Source organism: Ovis canadensis, chromosome 17 (assembly GCF_042477335.2).
Source record: "Ovis canadensis isolate MfBH-ARS-UI-01 breed Bighorn chromosome 17, ARS-UI_OviCan_v2, whole genome shotgun sequence".
Classification (NCBI taxonomy): Eukaryota; Metazoa; Chordata; class Mammalia; order Artiodactyla; family Bovidae; genus Ovis; species Ovis canadensis.
In genome coordinates this window covers 17,132,664-17,160,457 of record NC_091261.1, presented here as the reverse complement: position 1 = coordinate 17,160,457, position 27,794 = coordinate 17,132,664, and the positions used below count along the sequence as shown (strand labels likewise).

The window sequence follows — 27,794 nt, the reverse complement described above, 5'->3', positions numbered from 1 at the left end:
ATCTGCCTGCATTGCAGGCGGATTCTTTACCAGATGACCTACCTGGTAAGCCCACTTGAGAACATTTTACCACCCTATTAAAAAGCCCCATATCCATTAGCAGTCACTCCTCATTCCTCTGTCTCACCACAACCCCTGGCAACCACTAAACTATTTGTCAATTCTATGAATTTGCCCATTCTGGAAATGCCATAAAAATAGAATCATACAACTGGTTGCCTTTTGTGTCTGGCTTCTTTCACTTAACAAAATGCTTTCCAGGTTCATGTATGTGTCCCATATATCAGTTCATTTCATAGCCTGTCTTAGTCACTTCAGGTGCTTTAACAGAATACCATAGACTGGGTGGCTTAAACAGCAGACGCTTATTTCTTTTGGCTCTGGAGAATGTGAAGTCTAAGAGCAAGGTACTGGAGGATTTGGGTCTTAGAGAGAACCCTCCACTTGTCTAGCAGTCACCTTTACTAAAAAGAGGATGCGCTAGTTTCTGTTTCCTTGAAAGGGCATTAATCTCATCATGAGGGCTACATTCTCAAGACCACATCTAAACCTAATTACTTCCCAAAGGCTCCATCTCCTTAAATCATCACACTGGGGTTAGAGCTTCACACATGACTTTGGGTGGGCGGGAGACAAAATATTTAGTCCATAACATGACCCAATAATATTCCATTGTATAGAATACCATTTTGTTTATCATTTCATTAGTTGACAGGCATTTAGGTTGTTTCCACTTTTTGGCTATTATGAGCAATGTTACTATGCACACTTGTATACAAATTTTGTGTGAATGCATGCTTTCAGTTCTCTTGGGTATACACCTAGGCATGGAATTTCTAGCTCATATAATAACTCTATGTTTAACCATTTAAGGAACTGCCAATCTGATTTCTCACTGGCTGTACCATTTTATATACACATAAATATATTGTTTATATATACATTTGTTGCTGTACCAGCAATATATTAGGATTCTGATTTCTCCAAATTTTCACCAATACTTATTATTGTCTGTCTTTTTTATTATAACTATCCATCCTAGTGGGTGTGAAGTAATCTCTCATTGTGGTTTTGATTTGTATTTCCCTAATGACTAATGTTGAGTGTGTTTTCACAGGCTTATTGTCATTTTTTTTTTCTAGTGCTCTCACACATTAAAAATTTTTTTTCTTGGAGTACAGTTGATCTATAATGTTGTGTCATTTGTACGTCTTCTTTAGAGAAATGTCAATATGAATCCTTTGTCCATTTTTAGTTGGGTTATTTGTCTTTTTTATTGTTAAATGTAAGAGCTCTTTATATATCCTGGATACAAATTCTGTATCAGATATATGATTTACAAACATTTCCTCCCATTTTTGGGTTGTCTTTTCACTTTCTTGATAGTGTCCTTTGAAGTACAAATTTTTTTTTAATAAAAAGCAATGATAAATTACATTTTTTAAAGGTCTTTGGAGATCTGGATCCAGCATAATATTTTCCTATCACATAATAAAAGTTTCATAGAATTATATAGCAGGTAGAAAAGTAATTCAAGAGTGTATTATAAGAATAACAACAGAAGCTAATTGATAATTAAAAGATATTTTGATGGGTAGGAAATTAAATGTCACATAGCTAATATATGAGAATAAAGACTCTAACATATTTAACTTCTTTTTCATATGTGTAAATGCACATAAAGCAGACTGCAATAAGTTATTTTACGCACACAGTTCAGTTCAGTTCAATTTAGTTGCTCAGTCATGTCCGACTCTTTGTGACCCCATGAATTGCAGCATGCCAGGCCTCCCTGTCCTTACACACACACACAAGCCAGAGAAAAATCTGTGCTTATCCCTAAACCTACTAAGTGGAATTGAAGCAGAAACAGAGTTGATTACTCAGGTTAATGGGTAGTTGTCTATAAATGACAAATGACTATATTAAAGAAGTTACTAACTTTATATGCTGAACTATCGCTAACGATATTTTACAATAATTAACAAAAGCTGCTTTTGAAACAAACCTTTCTGGTTAATTTCTCCTCTCTCTTTGGAATCTTTGGTATTTAAAAAAACTATACTCAATATACACATGAAACTTTTACAACAGTTAATATAGAGCATTCAAAGGTAACAGCTTATAAATTCTCCTTAAGGCAAGGGAAAAATAGTGGGCATAAGAAACTATGAAACACTATCATAGTCACACTTGCTCAAAGACTTCTCTAATGTACTTTGGGCTATTCATTTCCTTCTTGTAAATACATTTTACCATTCTTTAAAGAAACATGAAGATGCTGTAAGACACAGAAGGAATGAATAAGGAATTCAGGTGGTCAGGTGAGATTTAAATAACAGGATTGGGTGACGGTAAAGTTGGAAGTAGTCTCTTCAACATGGGCCAATAACACAGGCAAGAAGAAAGACTGCATGAAGTCGGAAACCCAGTCAAGCAGACTAGTCAAAAGAGTCTGGAACTTAAGCAGACTTTAAATATTGGGTTGGTCAAAACGTTCATTCGAGTTTGTTACAGTTTACAGAAAAACCCAAACAAACTTTTGGGGCAACTCAATAACAGATACAGGGACAAATAGCTCGTGGCATCTTGACTCCCGGTAACTCTTATATGCTTCCAGTTAAGAAAGAATTACATTCTCAAACCTGGCCTGAGTCTGCAATGAAGGTCAGTGGAGTACTTGGCTGAAAGGAAGAGAACAGGAGTTTTTGACACAGACTAACCCTGACAAGACTGAGGTCTGCGTACCTGGGAGAGTTTCTAAAAAATCTGGAGCCATGTATATTCTCCAGAGTGTTCTCTAACTATGTTGGAGAATGTGGGATCAGTTGAAGTAAGCATTTTCCAGCATTTGTAGAAAATCAGTGTTACCTAGTGGCACTTGGTAAACATAATGTTTTAGCCGCTAATAATAAAACCCATTCACATTGTGACTAATACTCAAACAACTGGGAAATTTATTATATCATATAACAAAGAAGTTCAGAGGGAGGGCAAGGTTGATAGATGCTGTTGCACAACTATGTTATGAAGGATCCAAGGCTCCTCCAATCTTTACTCTATCATCCTTCAGACAGAGCTTCATCCTTGGGCAAGAGAGAGATGATAGCAAAAAACCTTGGCATCACAATCCAAACATGCCACTATCCACTTCTCCTTAAGGCAAGAAAAAAATAGTGGGCATAAGAAACTATGAAACACTATTGTAGTCACTCTTGCTCAAAGACTTCTCTAATGTACTTTGGGCTATTCATTTCCCAATGAATGGAGAAAGAAGACAACTCTTAGGAATGAGGAAGTATTTCTAAGAACCCTGGCACAAGTGGTCACACTCCTAATTTGGAACCAATTGCTGAAAAGAAAATAGAATAATTATAATTAGTTTAGACTGGTCATCTGAGGTGTACCCAAAAATGGGATAAGCACTGGTCAACTATTTATACTAAGATTTTGCTTTTGTTGAGACTTCCTCAGTTTCCCCTTAAATTGTCTGTAAGTTGTAATGTCATAATTATTGGGTGATATCACAAAGGAGATACTGCATAATCTTTTTGCTCATCTGTTTTGGTAAAGAGCTTTTTTTCTTCTCCCATGCCATGAACCAGAGCTGAGGTACTACTGTCCTTCTGTGATGACCTAGAAGGAAACAGATATCTGAATACTTAGCTTGTAAGTCAAACTTATAAAGTGATGAAAATGTCTGGGAGAGAAATAAGTTCACACTACCTATGCCATGCACATGTGAAACAGTTTAATCACAGGTAAGTCAGTATGACTAAGGTTTAGAATGAATGGTATAAGTACTTACTGTTGAACTCAAGGGAGTAGGGGGTGTGCAAGGAGACTGTGTGACCTGTTTTGATTCCAGAAAGACAGACAGTTAAATTATGTAATGACATTTATCTAGCATCACAGTGAAGACTACAAGGACCAAGCAACTGAGGGGTGATGAGTAGCAAAGTCAGGTTACGGGTTACAGTGTGCCTGTCCATCAGCAGGCCTGGGTTAATTGTGCCACAGGTATAACAGGGGAGGGCCTTTCATTCTTAAAAGAAGTAAGGAAGTTCAAGAAGTTCAAGTCCTACCAAAGATCACTATTTCCAGGCACCTAACCTCCCTGGCAGATTTGTGTCTCCATTCCTGACAGGCCGAACAAAGGTGCTGACAGAGCCTGAACTATTAATTAGTGCAAAAACGCCTGAAAGCACCCAAAAGAGTTTTTATTTGGGGAGGTTACTTTTTACATGTGTTAAACGGGAGAATCTTTGAAATTCTAAAGTGAAAAGAAAAATACAATGAAATATATGCACCTTGTCCATCAACAGAGGAATAAAGATGTGCTACATATATATATATATATAAAATACACACACACACACACACACACACACACACACGATGGAATATTACTCAGCCATAAAAAAGAACAAAATAATGAAATTTGCAGTAATATGGATGGACCCAAAGACTGTCATACTGAGTGACATTAGACAGAGAAAGACAAATGTTATATTGCTTATATGTGGAATATAAGATAATGGTACAAATGAGAACTTATTTACAAAACAGAAATAGTCACATATGTAGAAAACAAACATAGTTACCAAGGGGGAGATGTGGGAAGGGATAAATTGGGATTGACATATACGCTCTACTATTTATAAAATAGATGACTGATAAGAACTTACTGTACGGCACAAGGAACTCTATTCAGTGCTCTCTAGTGAGCTCTGTGGGAAAAAAATCTAAAATAGAGTGGGTATGTGTACATGTGTAACTGATTCCCTCTGCTGTGCTGCAAAACTAACCAACTACACTCCAATAAAACTGAATTGAGAATATATAAAGCCTCATTTTTCCCTTGATAACTCTAACTGATTTCACTAGATACTTACAGCAGTGGTATTCCAACTTTTCTGATCATAAGGCACAGTAAGAAACACATTTGATATGGTGACCCACACCCACACATCACTTTATATTTTCTAAAACTGAAACAAAAACTCGTAAAACAATAGTTAAACTTTCTAAGTCCATGCTAGTCCTACTCCATTTCATTTAAAAGCAAGTGCTGCTTGACACTAAACTGATTCCATGACCTACTACAGGATCTGACTAGCAGTTTGACAAGCATTGTTTTAAGGTCAGTGGGTAAGGAACCCAAGTCCCTTAACGCAAATCACGCCTCTGCTCCTCCATAACAGACAATGGTGGGAAGGAGATCACGGTAGGCAATGGTGAGAAGTGGCCGGCAGGGTCACTGAGTCCCCAGTTTCATTCTCCCTTTTAGCTTCTAGCCTAGGGAAAACAAAGCTCTTCTCTTAACTTTATGTGGCCTAGTTAATTTAAATAAGATTTTACCAAAGGCTGAGGGATGACAAGAGGAAAGTGAACAAGAATAAAATGAGCCTAGATCTTTTAAGATAAGACTCATTTATCTACGGCTTTGGTGGCTAGTTCTGGTTGCCTCCCAGTTGCAGAGGTCATCCTCTTTTTCCCTTCCAGAAGGAACCCGAAATGAATTCTCAAGAAAACAACAGAGTAACTCCCAGCCAAATACCTGAAGTTCCCCCTCCTGACCCTCTAGTCTCTGGTTTCCTATTTCTTTCTCACCTCTTTGACACTGAGCGCAGTAAAGACCTGCTCCTCAGGGGGGACCTGCACCCCTAATATCAGCAGGATGACCTTGCCCTGTGACTTTATCCTGTTGAGTCAATAATGTACATAAAGAAGTCTTTTGTGAGTTCTCGAAGGACTGATTAAAAGAAATACATTCAAATTTCCAGAAAGCAGGCACACTTACTCTGGCCCTTCCGAAAGAGTACTGTGATAAGCTCAGGTAGGATAGACATCATTAGAGCAGCAGAAACATCATGCTTCCCAATTTTAACTTTTTTTTTTCCCTTCCTGAGAATACAGTCTTGTGAAGTCCAACTCACTGTACCTTAAAGGACAAGTTTCTTGTTCTCTCTGAATCCCAGTTTATTCATCCATAGATGGACCTAAATAATACTCACAAGCTTGTCAAACAGGATTAAATGAGCTAACCAGATAACATGTATGATTCATTTAGCTAATCATCAGTACATGGCAGCTGCTGCTTATATTAGGCTGGTTGGCTATAGACTAAGAAAACAAACACTGTAAACTTCTTGTTTAACAAAGAAATCTTAGGTTGCCTGATACTTCCTGGTCTGATGTTTCCTTTGGGAAGCTTTCAATTTGCCTGTTATCTAGAAGGACTGTGCTAATGTTCAGATGCTTCAGTTGTGTCTGACTCTTTGCGACCCCATGGACTATAGCCCACCAGACTCCTCCATCCATGGGATTCTTTAGGCAAGGATACTGGAGTGGGTTGCCTGCCTACCTCCATGGGATCTTCCTGACCGGGAATCGAGCCCACGTCTCCTGTGTCTCCGGCATTGGCAGGTGGGTTCTTTACCACTGAGCCCCCTGGGAAGCCCCATCTGGAAGGATACCACTATCTATATTCTGGTCTGCTCTCTCCTGCTATAATAGAAGTCTAATTGTAAGTGCAGTGGATATAAAAGAAAACAAAAGGGTAAACACAGATTTCATATGTTTCTTTCTAGGAATAGAAAGAAAAATGCCCAGTTTAGTGCCCCTAGGGGCTGAGACCACTGCAAGAGGCCTGTGCCTCCAGTCCACCTCCAGCCTACCAAATCTGTGATGCCAGATGGATTTCCTAGAGCTCTGACTGTGTCATTTCATTGCTCAATGAATGACCTTAGCTCCCTACAACCTACCGAAGAACCGTATTATTTTGGTATTGGGTATAATATGAAGGAAAAGAGTCTAACTTGCTTTTGTTTTGTGAAATAAAATTCATGCTTTATTTTATGCAAGACAGAACAATTTAAGCAGGAAACACTGTCTTTGCCCTCCGGCCTCCTCCCTCCCCTCTACTGTGCATTGCGTCTGCATCATGCATCAACCACAGCCTCCCGCGGGCAGAAATACCTGCCCAACTGCAGAGAGCAACATTCTCCTGGCATCAACAATGCGACTCCCTGAATAATCGCATTCATCCCTTCTTGGTCTTGTAAGGGGTCACAATGACCCACCACTTTGTACCTGCAGACCTGGATTGTGTAAACTGCCAATAACACATCATTTAATGTACAGCCTTCTGTCTCAAAATAACCTACATAACTGGGTTTGGACCTCTAATGAGTAGGACATTTCTCAGAGCTGAGAGGTTGTTCATGGGTGATAGTCCTCAAACTGGCTCGAATAAAATTTTCCTATTCTTTATTAAATCAGCTAATTATTCACAATGTTTTTTAAACAATAAAATGTTTATTTTTGTTGTTGGACTTGTCAGAGAAGACCCTGATGCTGGGAAAGATTAAGGGCAGGAGGAGAAGGGGATGACAGAGGATGAGATGGTTGGATGCCATCACCGACTCCAGGAGACGGTGAAGGACAGGGAAGCCTGGTATGCTGCAGTCCATGGGGTCGCAAAGAGTTGGACATGGCTGAGTGACTGAACAACCGCCTCTTCCCCTTTGGTAACCATGCTTGGTTTCGGTGCCTGTGAGTCTGCTTCTATTTTGTAAATAAGTTCATTTTTACTATTTTTTATCCCACATGCATGTGATGTCGTATTTGTCACTCTCTGTCTTATTTGCTTGGTACAGGGATCTCGAGGTCCACCCATGTTGGGGTAAGTGGCACTGCATTCCTTTCTGCGGCTCAGCAACATGCCCTTGTATATACATATGCACCACACGGTCTCCATCCATCCGTCTGTCAATGGACACTTGGGTGGCTCCCATGTCTTGGCTATTGTAGGTAGTGCTACTATGAACACTGCGAGTTTTTTCTCCCAGTGCATAGGTTGTTTTTTTTGCTTTGATTTTTCCTTTTAATGTTATTGATATGGTATATTACATTTATTGATTTTGAGAATTAAGCCAATCTCACACTCAAATATATCCCACTTGGTCATGGTATATAATTCTTTTTATATGTTATTGGATTCGATTCTAGTATTTCATTGAGGATTTTCCACATTCATAAGAGATACTGGGTTTTTGTTTTCTTTTTGTAACTGCTTGTCTAGTTTTAGAATAGCTTTGTCTAGTTTTTTAAATCAGGGTAATACTGGCCTTATAGGATGAGCTTGCAAGTGCTCCCTCAACTTCTGTGTTCTGCAAGTGTTTGTGATGAATTGGTACTAATTCTTCTTTAAATGTTTGGTAGAATTCATCAGGGAAGCCATCTGGGGCATGGCTTTTCTTTGTGGGTATACACAGAAGGAAAGGGGGCAGGGCACAGCCTTTAAAAGAATGACATAGTCATAGGACATGACAAAAACTGGTCAGAACCATCTAGGTCCAAGATGACAGAAGATCCCACTTCTAGTGAAACTTGAGCCTCATTATACACTCACTGTAATACAGTAGCATCTAAATGACACAGCCACCAGTGCCATCCCAGTTCTGAAGCTAACCATAAAACATCAAAAAGTGGGTGATGGCCCCTGAGAGCGAATCATTCTCCCACTCTTTAGCCCATGAAATTACTCAGCCCATAAAAATTAACCACACCAAGACAGGGCCTCTCACCTGAGATGGCCCATATTCTGTGGGTGTGTTTCTAAATAAATCCACTCTTTCTCTCGTTGAATTCTGAGACAAGACATCAAGAATCTGAGCTTCATTAAGTCAAGTGTGTGATCTCAATTAAAAGACTGTGGGTTCAAGTCCCAGTCTGAACTGCAGTTTCAGGTACTGTTTATTACCAATTCAATATGCTTATTATACGTCTATTAAGATTACCTATTTCTTCTTGAGTTAGTTTTGGTGGTGTCTTTATAATAATCTGTCCATTTATCCTGTTATCTAATTTATTTAATTTATTGGCATATAGTTGTTCATAGTTTTCATTTATTATCCTTTTTATTTCTGTAAGCCCAGCAAGAATATCCCCTATTTCATTTCTGATTCTAGTAATTTGAGTCTTAAAAAATTTTTTTCTTGGCCAGTCTAGCTAAAGATTTGCCAGTATTGTTGACCTAGTCAAAGAACAAGCTTTTGTTTCCATTTATTTTCTCTATTGTTTTTCTATTCTCTACTTCATTAATTTCCTCTCTAATCCTCATTATTTTCTTCCTTGTTTGCCTAAGATTTAATTTGCTCCTGCTTTTCCAGTGTTTTAAGATAGAAGGTTAAGCTATAGATTAAAGAGCTTTCTTTTAATTCAGGCATTTTCGGCTATAAATTACATTCTAAGTGTTGCTTTAGCTATATCCCATAAGTTTTGGCATGCTGCTTCATTTTCATTCATCTCAAATTATTTTCTAATTTCACTTTGGCTTTCTTCTTTGACCCTTTGGGTACTTGCTGCTGCTGCTAAGTTGCTTCAGTCATGTCCGACTCTGTGCGACCCCACGGACGGCAGCCCACCAGGCTCCGCCGTCCCTTGGATTCTCCAGGCAAGAACACTGGAGTGGGTTGCCATTTCCTTTTCCAATGCATGAAAGTGAAAAGTGAAAGTGAAGTCACCGAGTCGTGTCCAACTCTCAGCAACCCCATGGACTGCAGCCTACCAGGCTCCTCCGTCCATGGGATTTTCCAGGCAAGAGTACTGGAGTGGGGTGCCATTGCCTTCTCCATTTGGGTACTTAGGAGTCTGTTTTTTAATTTACTTATGAATTTCCCTAGATTCTTTCTGTTACTTATTTCTAATTTCATTCTTTTGTGAAACAAAATTCATATTTTATGGCAAGACAAAAAAATGTAAATAAAATTTTCTTTTCCTTTTTCCTCCTCTTTCCCCCTACTGTACATTGTATATCTGTATTTGTATCAACCAAACCTTCCCCACTGGCAGAAATTCCCTCTCAAACACTAAGAGCGACATACTCTTAAGACAGGTAACATTCTTTCTTGATATAGGGCCACACTCAGATCTGGATTATGTAAAATGTCAGTAATACATCTTTTGATATATAGCCCTCTGTCTCAAAAAAATTCCGATATAACTGTGTATTGACTTCTTATGGGCAGAACAGTTCTCAGAGCTTTCTGAGATACTCTTTCTGGGTTATGATCCTTAAATTATGCTTAAATAAAAATTTCCATTTCTTTTCTTAGACTGATTTTTCTTGACACTTTGTTTGAGAACATATTTTGTGTTATTTCTATCCTCTTAAATGTATTGAAGTTTATCTTATGGCTTAGCATATGATCTATCCCGGAGAATCTTCCATGCGTATTTGAGAGGACTGAATTCTGCTGTTGTTGGGTGGAGTGCTCTCTCTACCTATTAGGCCTAACTGGCTTATAGCATAGTTCAAGTCATCAATTTCTTAATTGGTCTTCTATCTAATTGTTCATTTTTGAAAATGGAGAAGTCTCCAGTTATTACTGTAGAACTACTTTTCCCTTCGTTTGTCAGCTTTTGCTTTACGTATTTTTGATGATCTGTTGTTGGATGCAGGTATGCTTATAACTGTCACAGCTTCCTGACAGATAGACCCTTTTATCATTATGAAATAGCCCTCTTCATCTCTAGTAACGTTTTAATAGACTTTGTCTATTTTGTCATACTAATCATTTTAATTTCTTTTGATGTTTGTATTACATATCCTTTTCTTTTCCTTCACTTTCTATTTATTTGTATTTTTGAATATAAAGTATCTAGTTTTATAATCGCTTCTTCTGTAGACAATATAGAGTTGAATCCCTTTAAAAGCCCAGTTTGACAGTGTCTGCGTTCTGATTGGGCTGGTTCATCCATTCACGTCAGGTTACTGGGCTGCATTCACATCTGTTATTTTTGCTTCCTATATGTCTCATGTGTTTTTTTTTTCCTCTATTTTTTTAGTGCAAAAACACACAAAAAGGACTGTATATGTTTCAAGAGGGGTAATCTTAGTTGTTCCCAGCTAGTATATGCTGGTTTTTCAACCCAATGTTCCATACAGTTTTATCGATACTAGATGATGAATACAGCAGTCTTGCCCAGTGGTTCTTAAAATGCGGAGCAAGATCAGGATATGTAATTCCCAGCAACATGTGGGAATTTGTTAGCGGAAAAGAGTTAATCTCTGTAATCAAACTTGGTTTTGAGTCCCAGCTCTACATTTATAGCTGTGTGACTTGGGGGAACTCGCTAAAGCGTGGGGCCTTTTTTCCTCATTTAATAATCCTGTCTTACACTGTGGTTGTGAAAACTGTAAGAGACTAAGTGAGATAACATAAATACTACTACCGGATCAGGACTGCTCCTGATTTTCTCTCTCCCTGCAACAAAATAACAAAGCTTCTACCTGTTTTCTCTGTATTTTCAGTGTAACTACCAGCAGCTTAAATTACTTAAACTAATTCTCACTTGAGCAATTACTGAGAGGGACAAATGCAGAAACAGGAATAGGAATAGAAACCATGAGGCTGTGTGGTAGGTTAGCAGAGAAAAAGAGGAATTCAGTCTGAACCCATCTCTCAAGCTACCCAGAAAAATGAGGTGGCAGTTTAAATATCACTCTGGATGCTGATATATGCTCAAGGTCTGAAATTATAGCAATTTTAAAAACTCCCTATTTCTCTGCATTTTTAACTTCTACTGAGAGCACAGCTATAATCCTGTGCGGTAGACTAGGCAGGCATTATTATCTCCATTTTGCAGGGACCTAAATCTCAGAGGGATTAAGTAACTTTTGGTGGGAAAGCTGGGACTGAAGCCATGTCGGTTAATTGCAAATTACACTTATCACAGTACTTGAGAAGTTCTCAAAATAAAGGTCATATGGAAAGGATAAAGGTCATGCTATGTATCTCAACAACACTATTTTTTTTTCAACAATACTATTGAACGAATAAAAATCTGATTTACAAGTAAAAATCTTGTTACGATGAACATCATCGCAGAGATCCTAGTTAAAAGAATATCCATGTATTTGCAATACAGGAGTTGAGGGTAAGAAGTGTGTATGTGGATATTTGTTCTGATTAAAAGTTTGAACAAGAGGCATAATATTTCTGAAGTCTTCATAATTTGTATTGACTATACACAGAGTTTAAGGCGGTACATATATTGTTCTACTATACCATTTGAAGGGGTCACTGAGTAGAATCCATGTACAGATGAGGCCATGTGTAAGTTTACTAGACCACATTGCTCAATCTCCTTAGCATGCTAGACCATAAGATTCTTGAGGGCAGAGCCCTGTTTTTGAATGAATCATCATTCAAAATGAATAAATTTTGAATATCACTAATGAATCAATCGATACATGAGTCTGTAAGTGAATGTATTTCCTTTAAAATCATTCTTTGTTTACTCCTCTCTTGTCAAAAGCACCTTTTTCTATTTCTGACTCTTTAGAGGTTAGAAACAGACCTATTCTCTCCTGCTGGTCAAAAATATTTCCACCTAATCACCTCATACTTGTCAGAATGGCCATCATTAAAAAATCAACAAATAACAAATGCTGGAGTGGGTGTGGAAAAGAGGACCCTTCTGCACTGTCAGTAGGAATATAAGTTGATGCAGCCACTATGCAGAACAGGATGGAGAGTCCTCAAAAAATTAAAATAGAATTACCATGTGATCCAGCAATCCCACTCCGGGGCATATACCAGGACAAAACTATAATTCGGAAAGACACATAAAACCCCTGTCCAAAGCAGCACTATTCACAACAGCCAAGACATGGAAACAACCTAGATGCCCATTGAGAGAATAACGGATAAAGAAGATGCGGTACGTAATATATAACAGAATATGTATCATGAAAAGAATGAAATAATGCCAACTGCAGAAACAGAGATGGACCTAGAGATGATCATACTAAGCAAAGTAAGCCAGAGAGAGAAAGTCAAGTGCCATATGATGCCACTCATATGTGGGAGCTAAACTATGGCACAAACGGACTCACGTCTGCAACAGAAAGAGACTCCCAGACAGATAGCAAAGTTGTGGCTGCCGAGGGGGACGGGGTGTGGGAGTCGATGGACTGAGAGTATAGGGTTAGTAAATGCTAACTATTACGTATAGAATTGGATAAACAACAAGGTCCTACCATATATACTGTTTATCAAAAAACCATAAGGGAAAATAACATGGAAAAAGAATACGTAGATATATGTATCACTTAACCACTTTGTGTATAGCAGAAATCAACACAACATTGCAAATCAACTACCCTCAATAAAATAAATTTAAAACAAACAACCAAAAAAACTAACAAAATATTTCCACCTAAGCCCAGACTAACTTTCTTCCAGAATGTCTTTTCCCTCTACCACTGGTTTATCCCCTAAGTAACAGTTCAAAATGACTCTCAATCATTCGGACCCTGTGTTGGGACCCTGAACTGCTCACCTAAACTGGCTTACCGCCACTTTCATTATCCTACTCAGTTCTTATGAACCAAGTTTCTGATCAAAATCAGCCCTTTCAAGGCTCCTTCTGGTGCTCCCTGTTCCCAAGCGTTTATTTCTTCAGTACCTTTCATGTGTTCATTATAGTGCTACATATTTAAACAGAGTTATTAGTTAATTATTCAGTTAAGCAAAAAAAAAATAGTATTCTTATTTATGTTTGTAAATGTATTGCTAATAAATGGTATTGGAAATAATTTCCTTTTCAGGATAAAAGAAAGAGAGAAATGGGAAAAAAGAAAGTTTTTTGAAAATCTACTTTGTGTGAGTTACTTTCCATGCATTTAATTTTCAAAAGTAAATTCAAATAAGGCAGACAGAGACTAATTGTTCCTAAATATCCATCCTTCTCTTCTTTGAAAAATAACAGGATTTTTGGTAGGCACATGACTGTACAGATAAGGTCTACATTTCCCAGCCTCTCTTACAGGTAAGCACATCACAGTGATTTGCAGAGTAGATACTGGCAGATGGTGGAAATTCCCAGGTGACCCAGTGGTTAGGACGCTGCGCTCTCACTGCTGAGGGTCTGGGTGGAACTAAGATCCTGCAAGCAGCACAGCGTGGCCAAAAAAACAAAACAGGACTTATAGACGGTATTCTGCAAGGAAAGAAATATGCCCTCCTGTTTGCTTCTTCCTCTCCCTGCTGAACTAGAAAGCAACACATTATGGATGGCAGAATAATTAAATAAGATTAAGAAGGGAATGGCTACCCACTGCAGTATTCTTGCTGGGACACTTTTATGGACAGAGGAGCTTGGTGGGCTACAGTCCCCGGAGTCGCAAAGAATCAGATGTGACTGACTAACACTAATACCACAGAGCCTACGCGTCAGCCCTGGACTGTATACAGTGGGACTGCTGCAGGAGCAACAAATAACTTCTACGCTGTTTATGCCTATCAGTGAAGTCTCATTACAGTTTCTGAGTCAAGTTTTTGCTTAACACCTTGTACAACCTATGTGAGTGGCACTCCCTGGAGTTGTGCAACTTGGCAGTTTTGAACTCACCTTCCGACTAACAGAGTAAGGTGAAAACAAGCTCAGAAAGATTAAAAACTTCTCTGAAGTCAAACTATTAAGTGATAAGGTGAGACTGAACTCAGATATACATGATGCCAAGTTGTGACAACACTAGGGTCTACCTTAAATTTTCACTTTGTGAAATGTTATCCAGAAGAAAAGTTCCACTACTTATAGCAGATATACTATTATAGCTACTACGTGGGCAAGAATCCCTTAGAATAAAATGGAGCAGCCCTCATAGTCAACAAGAGTCTGAAATGCATTACTTGGGTGCAATCTCAAAAACGACAGAATGATCTTGGTTCGTTTCCAAGGCAAACCATTCAATATCACAGTTATCCAAGTCTATGCTCCAACCACTGATGCTGAAGTAGCTGAAGTTGAATGGTTCTATTAAGACCTATAAGACCTTCTAGAACTAACAGCAAAAAAAGATGTCCTTTTCATCAAAGGGGACCAGAATACAAAAGTAGGAAGTCAAGAGATACCTGGAGCAACAGGCAAATTTGGCCTTGGAGTACAGAATAAAGCAGGGCAAAAGCTAACTCTCTTGGCAGAGTTTTGCCAAGAGAACGCATGGTCATAGAAAACACCCTCTTCCAATAACACAAGAGAAGACTACACATGGACATCATCACCATGGACATGGTCAATACTGAAATCAGATGATTATATTATTTGGAGTCAAAGATTGAGATGCTCTATACAGTCAGCAAAAACAAGACCTGGAGCTGACTGTGGCTCAGATCATGAACTTCTTATTCTAATTCAGACTTAAATTGAAGAAAGTAGGGAAAACCACTAGGCCATTCAGGTATGACCTAAATCAAATCCCTTATGATTATACAGTGGAAGTGAGAAATAGATTCAAGGGATTAGATCTGATAGACAGAGTGCCTGATGAAGTATGGACAGAGGTTCAAAACTGTGCAGGAGGCAATGATCAAAACCATCCCCAAGAAAAAGAAATGCAAAAAGGTAAAATGTCTGTCTGAGGAGGCCTTACAAATAGCTGAGAAGAGAAGAGAAGCTAAAGACAGGGGAGAAAGGGAAAGATATACCCATCTGAATGCAGAGTTCCAAAGAGCAGCAAGGAGAGTAAGAAACCCTTCCTGTGATCAACGCAAAGAAATAGAGGCAAAGAATAGAGTGGGAAAGACTAGAGATCTAGGAGATGGTGAAGGACAGGGAAGCCTGATGTGCTGCAGTCCACGGGGTTGCAGAGAGTCAGGCACAACTAAGTGACTGAAAACAGCAACAAGTTACCCCCTTAAAGTGTAAGGGAAGTGACTTCAATTCCCACTTAGAACCAGCAATAATGGCTGCACGGGTATCAGAAAAAACGTGAGTGTGCCTGGGACGTGTGCTGTTTCTGTGACAGCAATGGCGATAAGGAGTCCAATTCGATTGTACGGCTGCACCTCTGTCACGACGCTGCACCACCATGTGCAGACGTGAAGTCAGCTTTCCTTCCTAATTCTCTTGCTTCCCTCCTTGGACAAGCTCCTTCTTCCCATCTGTTCCCAAGAAACCACCTGGCTGAGCGCACTCCAAGGAGAGCAACACTTGACCTTTAAATAAGGTTAAGGGCAGGGAGGGGCTCGGTGAGCGTGCAGCTGAGAAAAAGACAGCACCTCTGACATTCATTTTGGAGCGAGAGAAAGAGAAAAGGAGAGTTAGCAGTTACTGAGTGTCTACTATGTGCCTGTGCTAGGCTTCCAATGTACACTGTGTCATTTAAACTTTTCAGTAACCACAGGATTCAGGTATTGTTCCCACTCAATCGGTGAGAAAATAGACTCTAATACAAAGTCCCGGGCCACGTGGCAAAGCGATGGCTTGAAACCAGGTCTGGCTTCAAATCCATGTTGTTTCAGTTATACCCTGAGGCCTTTAAACTTGTTAAAACTGTCTTTTCTTGTTTTCAAATACATTATCTCCTCTATATAACTCTGAAGAGCATTTGGTTACCTTAAGAAATTTTCCAGGCCTTACTGTGTTTGACATGACCAATAAAATATTCTGCAGCACTTGGAGAATTCAGCTGATCTTTTGTCACAGGGCAATGAAAGGTGCCAGTTGGCAACAAGATAAGGAGCTTAAGCCAGAACGCAAATTAGCATACTACTTCCTCAAGAGAGAGCTCTACCGTGGAAAAACACCCTCACCTGAACAATGTGTTCCGTGACAGGATTGATTTCATTCTCTTTGCCAACTGATCATAGTTTGTTGACCTGTACTGTTCTGATCACTGTGCCCCGGGAGGAAATAGAGTGCATTCTCATAATTCCATCTGGAACACCTCTACAATGAGAACTCATTACTCCATTTTCACTTTGTAAACAGAAAAGAAAGAGAAAAGCTAAGTTTCAAAAGAAAATGTGTAGTCTGATATCAAGTAAAAATATTAATCAGGATTCATTATTGAGTCATTCATCCATTCATTCAAGACTAATATACAAAGAGATATTTAGGACAGTCTCTGCCTTCTTCCCAGGAGGGAATGAGGTAGTGAAAGTAACACGGCTTGCCAGGCTTCTCACTTCATGGAATTCTCCAGGCAAGAATTCTGGAGTGGTAGGAAAGCACCAATTAAAAAAAAAAATCATTACAGTGAAATGTGATTATCTCTGATTTCCTCTTTTTCTTCCCACGTCAATTAATCAGCATATTCTTTAGGCTCTCATTTCAAAACATAACCAGAATTTTCACTTCATCCTTCTACCCAGGGCAACTGCACTCACTTGAAGCCCAGAGGATGCCGTCTGCATTTTAGTCTCCTTGAATGGGGTCCTGCCACCACAGCTCTCCACCCTGCGCACTGCCGCCTCTGTCCCCCTGCGTGGAGCTCCTGCCGTCTCCTTGAACGTCTCCTGCTCACCACACAGCGCTCTCCACGCAGCAGCCAGTGTCACTCTGCTCCTCAAAGGCCTCCGATGGTTTCTCATCCCACACAGGAAAACATCAGGTCCTTACTGTGGCCTGCAAGCCCCGCCTTATCTGAAGTAGGCAACAAGGTCATTTTCTAAATATGACAGTGGATAGGCTGAGTTGGGGATGGGAACAGCATTGTCAGCGACTGGAATAGTCACACTTTGAGAGGAAGGGGAAGGGTTGTTTACAGGGAAAAGGGTTGTCAAGGGCCCAAGACTCAACTGAGATCATTGATTTCTAACAGTTCCAGTCTGAAATATGCAGTTTTCTCTAACCACTCCATGAGGGTAGGGGTCATTGTAAGGGTGTGGAAAAATGCACGGTACTTTCTGCTGCAACCCAAACTCTTCCAACACTTAAAACAACAAATACTTATTATTTCTCACGATTCTACGCATCAGCTGGGTGGGTCTTCTGTTCTGGGCGAGCTCATTTGGACTACATGGTCTAGGATGGCCTTTTTAAAAAACACCTAATGGTCGGTAGCCAGGTTGTTCTGGAAAGACCTCAGCTGGGCCTTGTTATTTCCCCTTCAAATCACGGCTCCTCTCCAGCAGGCTAGATTAGGCTTCTTCAGGAAGTGAGCTCAGTGTTCTGAAGAGCAGAGAGAGCGAGTCCACGTGTGCCAGCATCTTTTAAGTCATTGCCCAACTTGCTAATGTCCCTTGATGAAAGCAAGTCACAATATCAAGCCCAGAGTCAAGGTGAGAGGGGACAACACATAGTCATAGATAGAGGCAGGAGTGAAAAAATAGGGGCAAATACTACCATGAAGGGTAAATTGCACACTGAAGTAGGTTTAGGGTTTTCTGGGCAGGGTCAGAGAGGGCTAGGGCTTCGAGGAAGTACAGAGTTTTGGTGAAAAAGTATGTTGTTCACATGAAACAACCATGAGCTGCAGCTAAAAAGAAAAGGAAATGAGATAGGGGTGTTTACAGATTGGGAGAAAACGATGTTACAATTCTGGAACCCATTCGAACATGGTCAGGGGAGACATTCCCACACCAACAAAAAAACTCTTGGCCACCAGCTGGGTATCCTAAATTTAACTTGATTCACAATTGGAAAGGTTAACGGCTCAGTCCTACAAGACTCCCAACACCCCTTCAGATGCCAATCACAATTATGCTCACTGGGTTTAAATCTGACATTGAAGATGTCTGAAGGAATAAGGAACAACAAAGGGATATAAATTGAACACATGAAGCATAATGTTATAAAGCAATGTAAATTCAATAGAAAATAAAGTTTAAAGACGTGACATAGGGCTTCTCTAGTGCTCCAGAGGTTAAAAATCCGCCTTGCAATGCAAGGGACACCAGTTTGATCTCTGGCATGGGAAGATCCCACATGCCACAGAGCAACTTATCCTGTGCACAACTGCCAAGCCCACGTGCCTAGGGTCTGTGCTCTGCAACGAGAAGCCACCTCAAGAGAAGCCTGCACACCGCAAGGAAGAACAGGGCCCACGAACCACAACTAGAGAAAGTCCGGGGCAGCAACAAAGTCCCACCACAGCCAAAAAACAAAAGAAAGAAAGAAATCTTTAAAATAAAATAAATAAATAAATAAAAAGAAATCTTTAAAATAAATAAGTGACATAAGCTGAAAAAAAGCACTTTTTATTTCAGAAATAAAAAACATAGCAATCAAACTTCAAACAAAATCACTGGATGGATTTAACAGATTAGTCAAAGACGGAAAGAGAAAAAAGCAATATTGACACCTTAGTGTTGCTGTTCAGCCGCTAAGTCGTGTCCAACTCTTTGCAAACTCATAGACTCCAGCACACAAGTCTTCCCTGTCCTTCACTATCTCCCAGTTTGCTCACACTCATATCTATTGAGTCGGTGATGCCATCCAACCATCTCGTCTTCTCTTGCCTTCTTCTCCTTCTGCCCTCAGTCTTTCCCAGCATCAGGGTCTTTTCCAATGAGTCAGCTCTTGACTTCAGGTAGCCAAAGTATTGGAGCTTTAGCACCAGTCCTTACAATGAAAATTCAGGATTTATTTCCTTTAGGATTGACTGATTTGAACTCCTTGCAGTCCAAAGGACTCTCAAGAGTCTTCTCCAGCACCAGAATTCAAAAATATCAATTCTTCAGTGCTCAGCCTTCTTTATGGCCCCATTCTTATATCTGTACTAGTTGAGACTTTACTAGGTTTGCTATATTGACAATTTTTGTTCCATTGTATTCCATCTCAATTTTGAAATTCCTAGACAGTTGAGACCCAATAAACTGATTCACACCTGTCATGCTATCTTTTAATGGATATATTTTAATTAAAACTGATGATTGCACCATACAAGACAACAGTGTTAGAGAAATACAATTTTTAAAAAGCTTTCATTACAAGGCAAAGTTGAGGACTGAAATTTGTACCTCTGACAAATCCCTCAGGTGCTGATGTCTCCAGAATAAACTAGACGTAGCTGACTTCATTAATGACTCCCCTGGGACTCTTGCACTCTTGGGCAGAAAGAGGAATCAGTCTAGGAAGAAAGCAAGTTCAATTTTTATTCTGACTTGGGGGTTGATAAAATTTTCCATTGGGAAATTTTTAAACCAGCGAAGTGTCACCTATGAAGTAAACTTAGTCAAGGTAACTGTCAAATATAGAATTAATGGTTTATTACACTCAGTACCATATTTGGAAGGACTCATTGATTTCCACTGATCACTAGTAGTCTTGAATCTGTGATGAGACAAGAAAAATAAGGTCGTAGACTTTTTCATAAAGCTAATTTATAGTATGGGTTCTTTATGAATTTTTAGAGGGTTTTCTTTTTATTTGGGGGGTCAAAATATAATTTTTAAGTGAAATGAGGCTGATAGAAAATGGCAGTTGTTTTTGGCTTTGTTTCACAGATTGGTGAAAATTTTAAATTGTTGTTGATTCCCCAAATTATTTTGAAAATCTAGATTGATCCTCAAAGTTCAAAAGACTGGGACCATCACCAATGTTGTCTACTCTTATTTATTCATCCAACAAATATTATGAGGGCCCACTATGTGCTAAAAAATGGCCACAAATAAGACGATTGCACTGCGTGCCCTCCTGCTTACAGTAAGAAACAGACACGTTCACCAGTAGTTACTAACAAGTAGTGTGAGTTCTTCTGGGAACAGATATGAGGGAAGGCTTGTTGTCTGGGGAATTAATCTCTTAGTGAAAGAAGAAATGAACCTGAGCTGCTCGAAAATGAGGGTTCCCTGGTGGCTCAGGGGTAAAGAATCTACCTGCCACGAAGGAGAAGCGGGTCCCTGGGTTGGAAAAGATCCCCTGGGGAAGGAAATGGCAACGCACTCCAGTATTCTTGCCCTAGAGCATCCTGGCAGGCTACAGTGCCTGGAGTCACAAAGAGTTGGACACGATTTCGTGACTGAGCATGTTCACACACCTTGAAAATGCACAGGTATTTGATGAGGGAAAAGGAATGGAGGCAAGCGAAATCTTACTGCAAGGAATTTTAAATAGTTCTAGCTGGGGTATCCACTAACGACTAAGATAGGGTGAGAATGAAAACAGAGGTAAGTCAAGATAAAAGAGGTTTCGTAGGTTCAGCTAAGGATTTTTTCGACGCTAACAGTAAAGAACCCGCTTGCCAATGCAGGAGACTTAAGAGTTGTGGGTTTGATCCCTGGGTCGGGAAAAGCCCCTGGAGGAGGGCATAGAAACCCATTTCATTACTCTTGCCTGAAGAATCCCATAGACAGAGGAGCCTGGTGGGCTACAATCTACAGGGTCCCAAAGAGTCAGACACGACTGAATCGACTTCACACACCCACAAGGACTTTAAAAGAAATAATTGTGATAAAAACACAATATAAAAGTTATCATTTTAACCATATTTGCGTGTACAGTTCAGTAGTGTTAGGTATATCCTCCTGCTGTGAACTAAGCTGGCTAGGCTTGGAGATTTAGGAAGACTGTTTTAGAAAGTAAGGGTCACAGGAGGTAAGGGTTGTCGGCTAGAAGGACTGAAAAGAGATTAAAGGACTTGAAGGCTTGTGGGAGTCATGTGACTCCAGCCAGGTTTCTCGCTTGGTAGCAGAGATTTTTGCCAGAGGGGAACTCAACATACCACTGGCGGAGTACCAAGCCTACATGGGCCAGCTTTTCAGGGACTCATTACACATTGGAAGCTAGCAGACCACATCTAGCCAGGAGGAATTTCCTTATCCCCTGCAACTGAAATAAACTTTTCCGGAAAAATCAAGGTATCTGGAAACACTGCAACCATAGTCCCTCAGGAAAACAATGAGAACTCACTCCACTGAAACAGAAACAACTCCCCTCCCCCCTCAAAAATAACCCATGGCCCCCCAAACACCTTTTTATCAAAGTATAAGAAATTCATAGAAAACTACAGATGCTCACAAGGCGAACGTATTCCACTAACCAACCAGCAGCTTTCAACAATAAGCAAAACAGAACCAGTATCTTCGATGTTACACTTATTTAATCTTAATCCTACGAGGTAGATCACACTACCGCCTCCATCTCAAATACAAGGAAGTACAGACAAGCTAGTGTAAGAACCTAGGACCTGCTGTCTAACCCCGAATGCCACAGGCTTGGGGTTTGAGAAGAAACAGGCTTGAAAGTGATACGGTGAGTTTAGGTTTGAACGACGCTGAGTGGGCGTCCGCTTCCTAGGAAACCTACTTCCGGACTTCAGAGCCTCGGGAACCATCATTACCAGGAGCCCGCACCTCACATTACCAGCGCCAGCACTTCCGGAGCTCGGCCTCTCAACTAGCGGCCGCGGCATTCTGCACAGCCTCCACACACATGAGGGCGCTGTCGCAGGCACAGTCGGACGCTTGCCTCTCTCTGTTGTCGCGATATTCTTGAGGCCGGAAGAGCGTAATGTCGAAGGTCACGTAGACAGCGCGTCCCGCCCCGCACGCCTAAGTTCTCGCGCGAATTGCACTTCCGCCCTTTTGGCTCTCTGAGCGGCACCATGGCGGTCGGCAAGAACAAGCGCCTTACGAAAGGAGGCAAAAAGGGAGCCAAGAAGAAAGTGTAAGTGGCAACTGTCGCGGCCTCCGCTTTGGGGGACCCCTACTGGAGTCGGCGAGCGGTTTCTGAGCCGCAGAGAAAGCCGGATGGCGAGGATTCTAATTGGATTGCGATGGCCGTGCGTAGTTGGTAAACTGCGAACCGCGGCCCGGCGGAGGCCGGTGCTGCTTTGAGGCGGGCTGACTGTTTTTCCCCTGGCCTTCTGGGCCTAATGCGCGCCCCTTTTGAGTCAGATTTCTGTCGCGAGTCGGACAGGAGTTGTGGGATCATGGGCTTCGTAAATTCCACGGATAATACCTCTCTAAGATCTGGAGATGTGAAAGACACTTCTGTGGTTCACTCAGGACCCCGCCTCTCTCCGCTGCTTGGGCCGGGTGGAAGCTGGAAGTTTCCAGTAAGCTAGCACGAGGTCCTAAAGTGTGCGGGTCACCAGTGTGTGTCTTCACGAAACAGTAAAAGTGAAGAGACATTGCTTGACGGAGGCAGTGTTGGTATGGTGGAAGGACCGGTGGTGTGGGGAGAGGGTCTGTGTTCGTGGCATAATTAATTGACTGGAGTGCCAGGTCTGCACAAGGACCTGGTGAGAAGAGCTAGATTACGTGTGCGTCCCTCACCTCGCTAAGAGGAATTTAGTTAGCTGTTTAAAGTAATTAGAATGAGGAAGGTTCGAAACAATTACGTGATTTTAAAACTTAAGCATGTTTTTAAATACAGGGTTGACCCATTTTCTAAAAAAGATTGGTATGATGTGAAAGCACCAGCTATGTTCAATATAAGGAATATTGGGAAAACGTTGGTCACGAGAACTCAAGGAACCAGTGAGTATCTTATTCTCCGTTTGTGTTTTTCTTCCTTTGAGACATGCGTGTATCTTGGTCTACTATCCGTTCTGTGGTGTGATATTTAAGGAAATGTCAGCTTTTGATTGCGACTTTGGCCCCACTGGGGACTGTCCTAAGGTGGCTTGTGGAAGCAAGATGGTACTTTAAGAATTACCAGTAAAACGTGCCTGGTTAGTTTTGAGCTTCTAATAAGCACTGTCAGTAAGTTATTGGTGACCATATGGATTTGGTTAACAAAAGTTAAGGTCTTTATAATTTTCTTAATGCTTGAACGTTAACTTAGCTGGCTTGGCTTTGTTTACGTTGTTCCTAACATTAACAATTGATTCTTGTTTTGTAGAAATCGCATCTGATGGCCTCAAAGGTCGTGTTTTTGAAGTGAGTCTTGCTGATCTGCAGAATGATGAAGTAGCATTTAGAAAATTCAAGCTAATTACTGAGGATGTTCAGGGCAAAAACTGCCTGACTAACTTTCATGGTATGGATCTTACCCGTGACAAAATGTGCTCCATGGTCAAAAAATGGCAGGTGAGAAGAACATGCATGGTGCTGTAGTGTGCACGGCCAAAGATCATGATTTAATGTCAGGAAGGAGTGTGTGCATTTGAGGTTTAGATTTCTTTGTTTATATTTCTTTTCAAGTCTGTGATATTTTCTTGCTGTTGAGTGTGGACTTTTGAACTTGAGCAACAGCAGTGGTGGTGGTGGTTAGTTACTCAGTTGTCCCCAAACTCTTTTTGTGACCCCATGGACTATAGCTGGAAAAGCTCCTGTCCATGGGATTTCCCAAGCGAGAATATTGAAATGGGTAGCCGTTTCTCCATGGGATCCTCCCAACCAGAGATGCAACCTGTGCCTCCTGCACTGTAGGTGGATTCTTCACCAGTAAGCCACCTAGGAAGCCCTTAAACTGAGTTCAGGATTTAATATTGCATTATCGTCAAAGTTTTTTTTGCTGCATGAATTAGCACAGGTTTGCATGAATTAGTACAGGTTTGCAGTTTAGGCTTTGCCTGTCCTCAGAACACCTTTGAACTTCAAAATCTTGTGAATTTTATCATGAAAAGGGGCTATTGGGTTAGTTTTATCTATTGTACAGTTCAGTAGGAGAGGCAGAGCCTCTGGAGTGAGATTGGAATTTTGTTTCCTTTTCCCAGTTACAGTCTCTGAAAAGTAACTTTTTAGTTTAGTTCAGTCCATTCCAGTTGCTCGGTCCTGTCCAACTCTGTCCAACTCTTTGACCCCGCGGACTGCAGCATGCCAGATTTCCTGTCCCATCACCAACTCCTGGAGCTTGCTCAAACTCATGTCCATTGAGTCAATGATGCCATCCAACCATCTTATCGTCTGCTGTCCCCTTTTTTTCCAATAAGTCAGTTCTTCACATTAGGTGGCCAAAGTATTGGAGTTTCAGCTTCAACGTCAGTCCTTCCAAATGAATATTCAGGATTGATTTCCTTTAGGATGGACTGGTTGGATCTCCTTGCAGTCCAGAGGACTCTCAAGAGTTTTCCCCAACACCATAGTTTAAAAGCATCAATTCTTTGGTGTTCATCCTTCTTTGTGGTCCAGCTCTCACATCCATACATGACTACTGGAAAAACCATAGCTTTGACTAGACGGACCTTTATTGCTATAAAAAGTAACTTACAGCTTGCTAAGCCTTGTTTTTTTTTTAAATCTGTAAAATGTAGGTAAGAACATTAGCTCATGGAATCAGGATAAAATATCCATGTAAACATGCTTTGTACAGAACTTGTTAACAAAAAGCATTTGCTACAAGTTAGTTTTAAGTACAGGAAATAATGACATTGGTTCAGATACCATTTGGGAATGTTCTATGTGTGGGAATGAATGATGACAAAATGTTTCGGTCCCAAATGACATAATGATTATACCGTTACATTTCTGACATTCCCCTGAGGTTTTAATAGTATTTCTGTAAGTATTTCTGTAAGGTTTTGCACTATGATTGCATTATATTGGTTTTTTGAAAGTAAAGCATAAAATTTAGAAAAAGCAAAGAGGGCAAATCTTCCTGAATTTAGGTAGTGTTAAGACTATGGATTTTTTAAAATTATGTTTTAGCTGTGAAATGGAATATTTAATCCTTATTGTGGCTTTGGTTTGGAACATAAACGACATTTTAAAATATATGTTTGGTGTTATTACATTAGATGTCAGTATTGTAGAGTCTCCTAGAACCCATTTTTTGTTCACTTGCAGAGTTAAGAAATTGATTGGGGGAGGAGCAGATTGTTAAAGGCTAGCATGTGTATGTAAAAGAGGGGGTTCTTTGCAGATAGTGATAATGAGGCTAAAGAACCTACCTGGAGGAGATGGGGAAGACAGCCGAGAGGACTCATTGTTTAAATTAGATTTGTAGGATAGTAAGAATTCAAGATAACTGTTGGTAAGCTCACTTCAAGGACATTAACTCTATAAATTAAATAGCCCATTTATATTATACTTGATATTGTGTAATGAATACTTGACCTTCCACTTTTTTAAAATTGGAATTTGAGGGATAAAAATTGATAACTTTCAGACTGGTGTAACTGACTGTCATTTTTTTCACTAGACCATGATTGAAGCTCACGTAGACGTCAAGACTACCGATGGTTACTTGCTTCGTCTGTTCTGTGTGGGTTTTACTAAAAAGCGCAACAATCAGATTCGGAAGACCTCTTACGCCCAGCACCAGCAGGTGCGCCAGATCCGCAAGAAGATGATGGAGATCATGACCCGAGAGGTGCAGACCAACGACCTGAAAGAGGTGGTCAATAAACTGTAAGTGCTTTCCTTACGATACAACCCTCAGATAAGGAAAAGCGCGTGAGACAAGGTGTGGTCAGAACTGTGTTCAAATTATCTGAAACTGTCTAGCTGCATCTCTTGAAAATGTGTTAAGTGTTCAGTAAATGTTACTTGATGGTTTCACATTTGGGCATTTAGTGCGACTTGAAGCTCAGGACTCATCTTTGCCTTAGAAAATACAAACCTTTTGTAATTAAGTATGGGAATAAATGATGACAGATGTTTCGGTCCCATATGATGTCCGATGATAAAACTTAACATTTTTCTGATGTTCCCATGCAGTTGCTTAGACCTGTGTTTGGAAAAGGTGTATAATGCTTGGATTCAGAAGGGCTGATTTTGCTATTAAGTAGCTGTATAGTTCAGATTATTTAACCGCTTATGAAGGGGCAATAACAGAACGAGGATAATTGTGGATTAAATGAAGTGTAGGTTTATTCTAACTTACCATTTCTGGTTTGCAGGATTCCAGATAGCATTGGAAAAGACATAGAAAAGGCTTGCCAATCTATTTATCCACTCCATGATGTCTTCGTTAGAAAAGTAAAAATGCTGAAGAAGCCCAAATTTGAATGTAAGTGAAGTCACAGGATTTCTGAAAGAAAATTGTGTAGAAAAGTAGTTTGTGTAGAAAAGGTTGTGTTTTTTGTGTGTTGAAAAAATTGTGTAGAAAAGTGTTTTTTTAAGGTCAGGTGTTGCTTTGTTTTCTCCTGTCTTCCTTGTATAGTATTATAGAGTACTGATAACATGTTTCAAGATATGGTAGACTGTAACTAACAATTTTTCCCTTCTCTTTAGTGGGAAAACTCATGGAGCTACATGGTGAAGGTAGTAGTTCTGGAAAAGCTACTGGGGATGAGACAGGTGCTAAAGTTGAACGAGCTGATGGATACGAGCCACCAGTCCAAGAATCGGTTTAAAATGCAGACTCTTAATGGTGACAAATAAAAGATCTTATTTGTGGTATTTTTTTCCTGATCATTCTTTTTAAATAACCTGACAGCTTATTTAAGATGTTCTGATTTGTGGTGAGGTTTTCTTACCTTTTGTGTATATTTTATTTAGTTACTAAGTAGCCAAGAAAGGGTAAGACCTATTTTAAGCAGGAATGGTCTGGAAGTATTATAGATGGTGAAGAAAAGGAAACCCTTTCTTTACATGGTTGAAGTTTTGAAAGCAAAAGTCACTCATTTGTATCTGACTCTTTGGCAAGAATACTGGAGTAGGTTGCCACAGCCTTTAGGGGTAACCCCAACCCGGGGACTGAGCCCAGGTCTCCTGAACTGGAGGCAGAGTCCTTACCATCTGAGCCACCAGGGAAGCCCAGGTGGTTCTCAGATCTCTGAAAGGCGTGCAGGGCCTGCCCCGAGAAGTTCTGATGATGTAGATCCAGGATGAAGTCTGCAAGTTGGCAGTTGGCAACTTTTCAGGAGACGCTGGTGACAGGAGCCATACTTCATGAACCACTGTCCTAAACCGTGCAGTGGGAAGAGGAGAGCTTATTGCCGTCTTGTATAGTGGGTTTGTCTTTTAAAAATATAAATGCTGTCTTGTGTTCTCTAGAGGTAAATCCCCCTTGAAAACCTTAATGGTCAAGCTGAAGTTGACTAGATAAGTAGAGAAACTGGCTCTTGGTCTCTATTAAGGGGGCATTTGTCTGCTATCCAGTGTTTACTAGTCACTCACCCTTTCTGTTGTATACCTTCTCCGCTCAAGTCTCTAATTTTTCGTTCT

The 27,794-nt window shown here is 40.3% G+C and overlaps 1 protein-coding gene, 1 long non-coding RNA gene and 2 other non-coding genes across 4 annotated transcripts in view; 3 read left to right on the top strand and 1 right to left on the bottom strand.

Moving 5' to 3' along the window:
* Window positions 1-22,222, bottom strand: part of LOC138422175 (uncharacterized) — a 60,262-nt gene extending 38,040 nt beyond the window's left edge. The window contains exon 1 of the long non-coding RNA XR_011249777.1: window positions 22,045-22,222. This is a non-coding gene — a long non-coding RNA (uncharacterized lncRNA). The remainder of the gene's footprint in view (window positions 1-22,044) is intronic.
* On the top strand, window positions 21,864-27,031 carry RPS3A (ribosomal protein S3A). The gene is made up of 6 exons (XM_069556737.1): window positions 21,864-22,404; window positions 23,116-23,219; window positions 23,584-23,771; window positions 25,825-26,033; window positions 26,525-26,634; window positions 26,859-27,031. The coding sequence occupies exons 1-6, from the start codon at window positions 22,343-22,345 to the stop codon at window positions 26,978-26,980; spliced, it is 795 nt and encodes a 264-aa protein (XP_069412838.1). The 5' UTR covers window positions 21,864-22,342; the 3' UTR covers window positions 26,981-27,031.
* LOC138423024 (small nucleolar RNA SNORD73) lies at window positions 25,093-25,159 on the top strand. The gene has a single exon (XR_011250126.1). It is a non-coding gene; the product is annotated as a small nucleolar RNA SNORD73 (small nucleolar RNA).
* LOC138423025 (small nucleolar RNA SNORD73) lies at window positions 26,265-26,333 on the top strand. The gene has a single exon (XR_011250127.1). It is a non-coding gene; the product is annotated as a small nucleolar RNA SNORD73 (small nucleolar RNA).
* Window positions 27,032-27,794: the final 763 nt, after the last annotated feature.

What these genes read in the sequence shown, in the direction of transcription:
- RPS3A (XM_069556737.1), top strand. Translation starts at nt 22,343, where the DNA reads ATGGCGGTCGGCAAGAACAAGCGCCTTACGAAAGGAGGCAAAAAGGGA. An exon ending in CACGAGAACTCAAGGAACCA is followed by an intron (nt 23,220 to 23,583) that starts GTGAGTATCTTA and finishes CTTGTTTTGTAG; the next exon opens with AAATCGCATCTGATGGCCTC. An exon ending in AAAGAGGTGGTCAATAAACT is followed by an intron (nt 26,034 to 26,524) that starts GTAAGTGCTTTC and finishes TCTGGTTTGCAG; the next exon opens with GATTCCAGATAGCATTGGAA.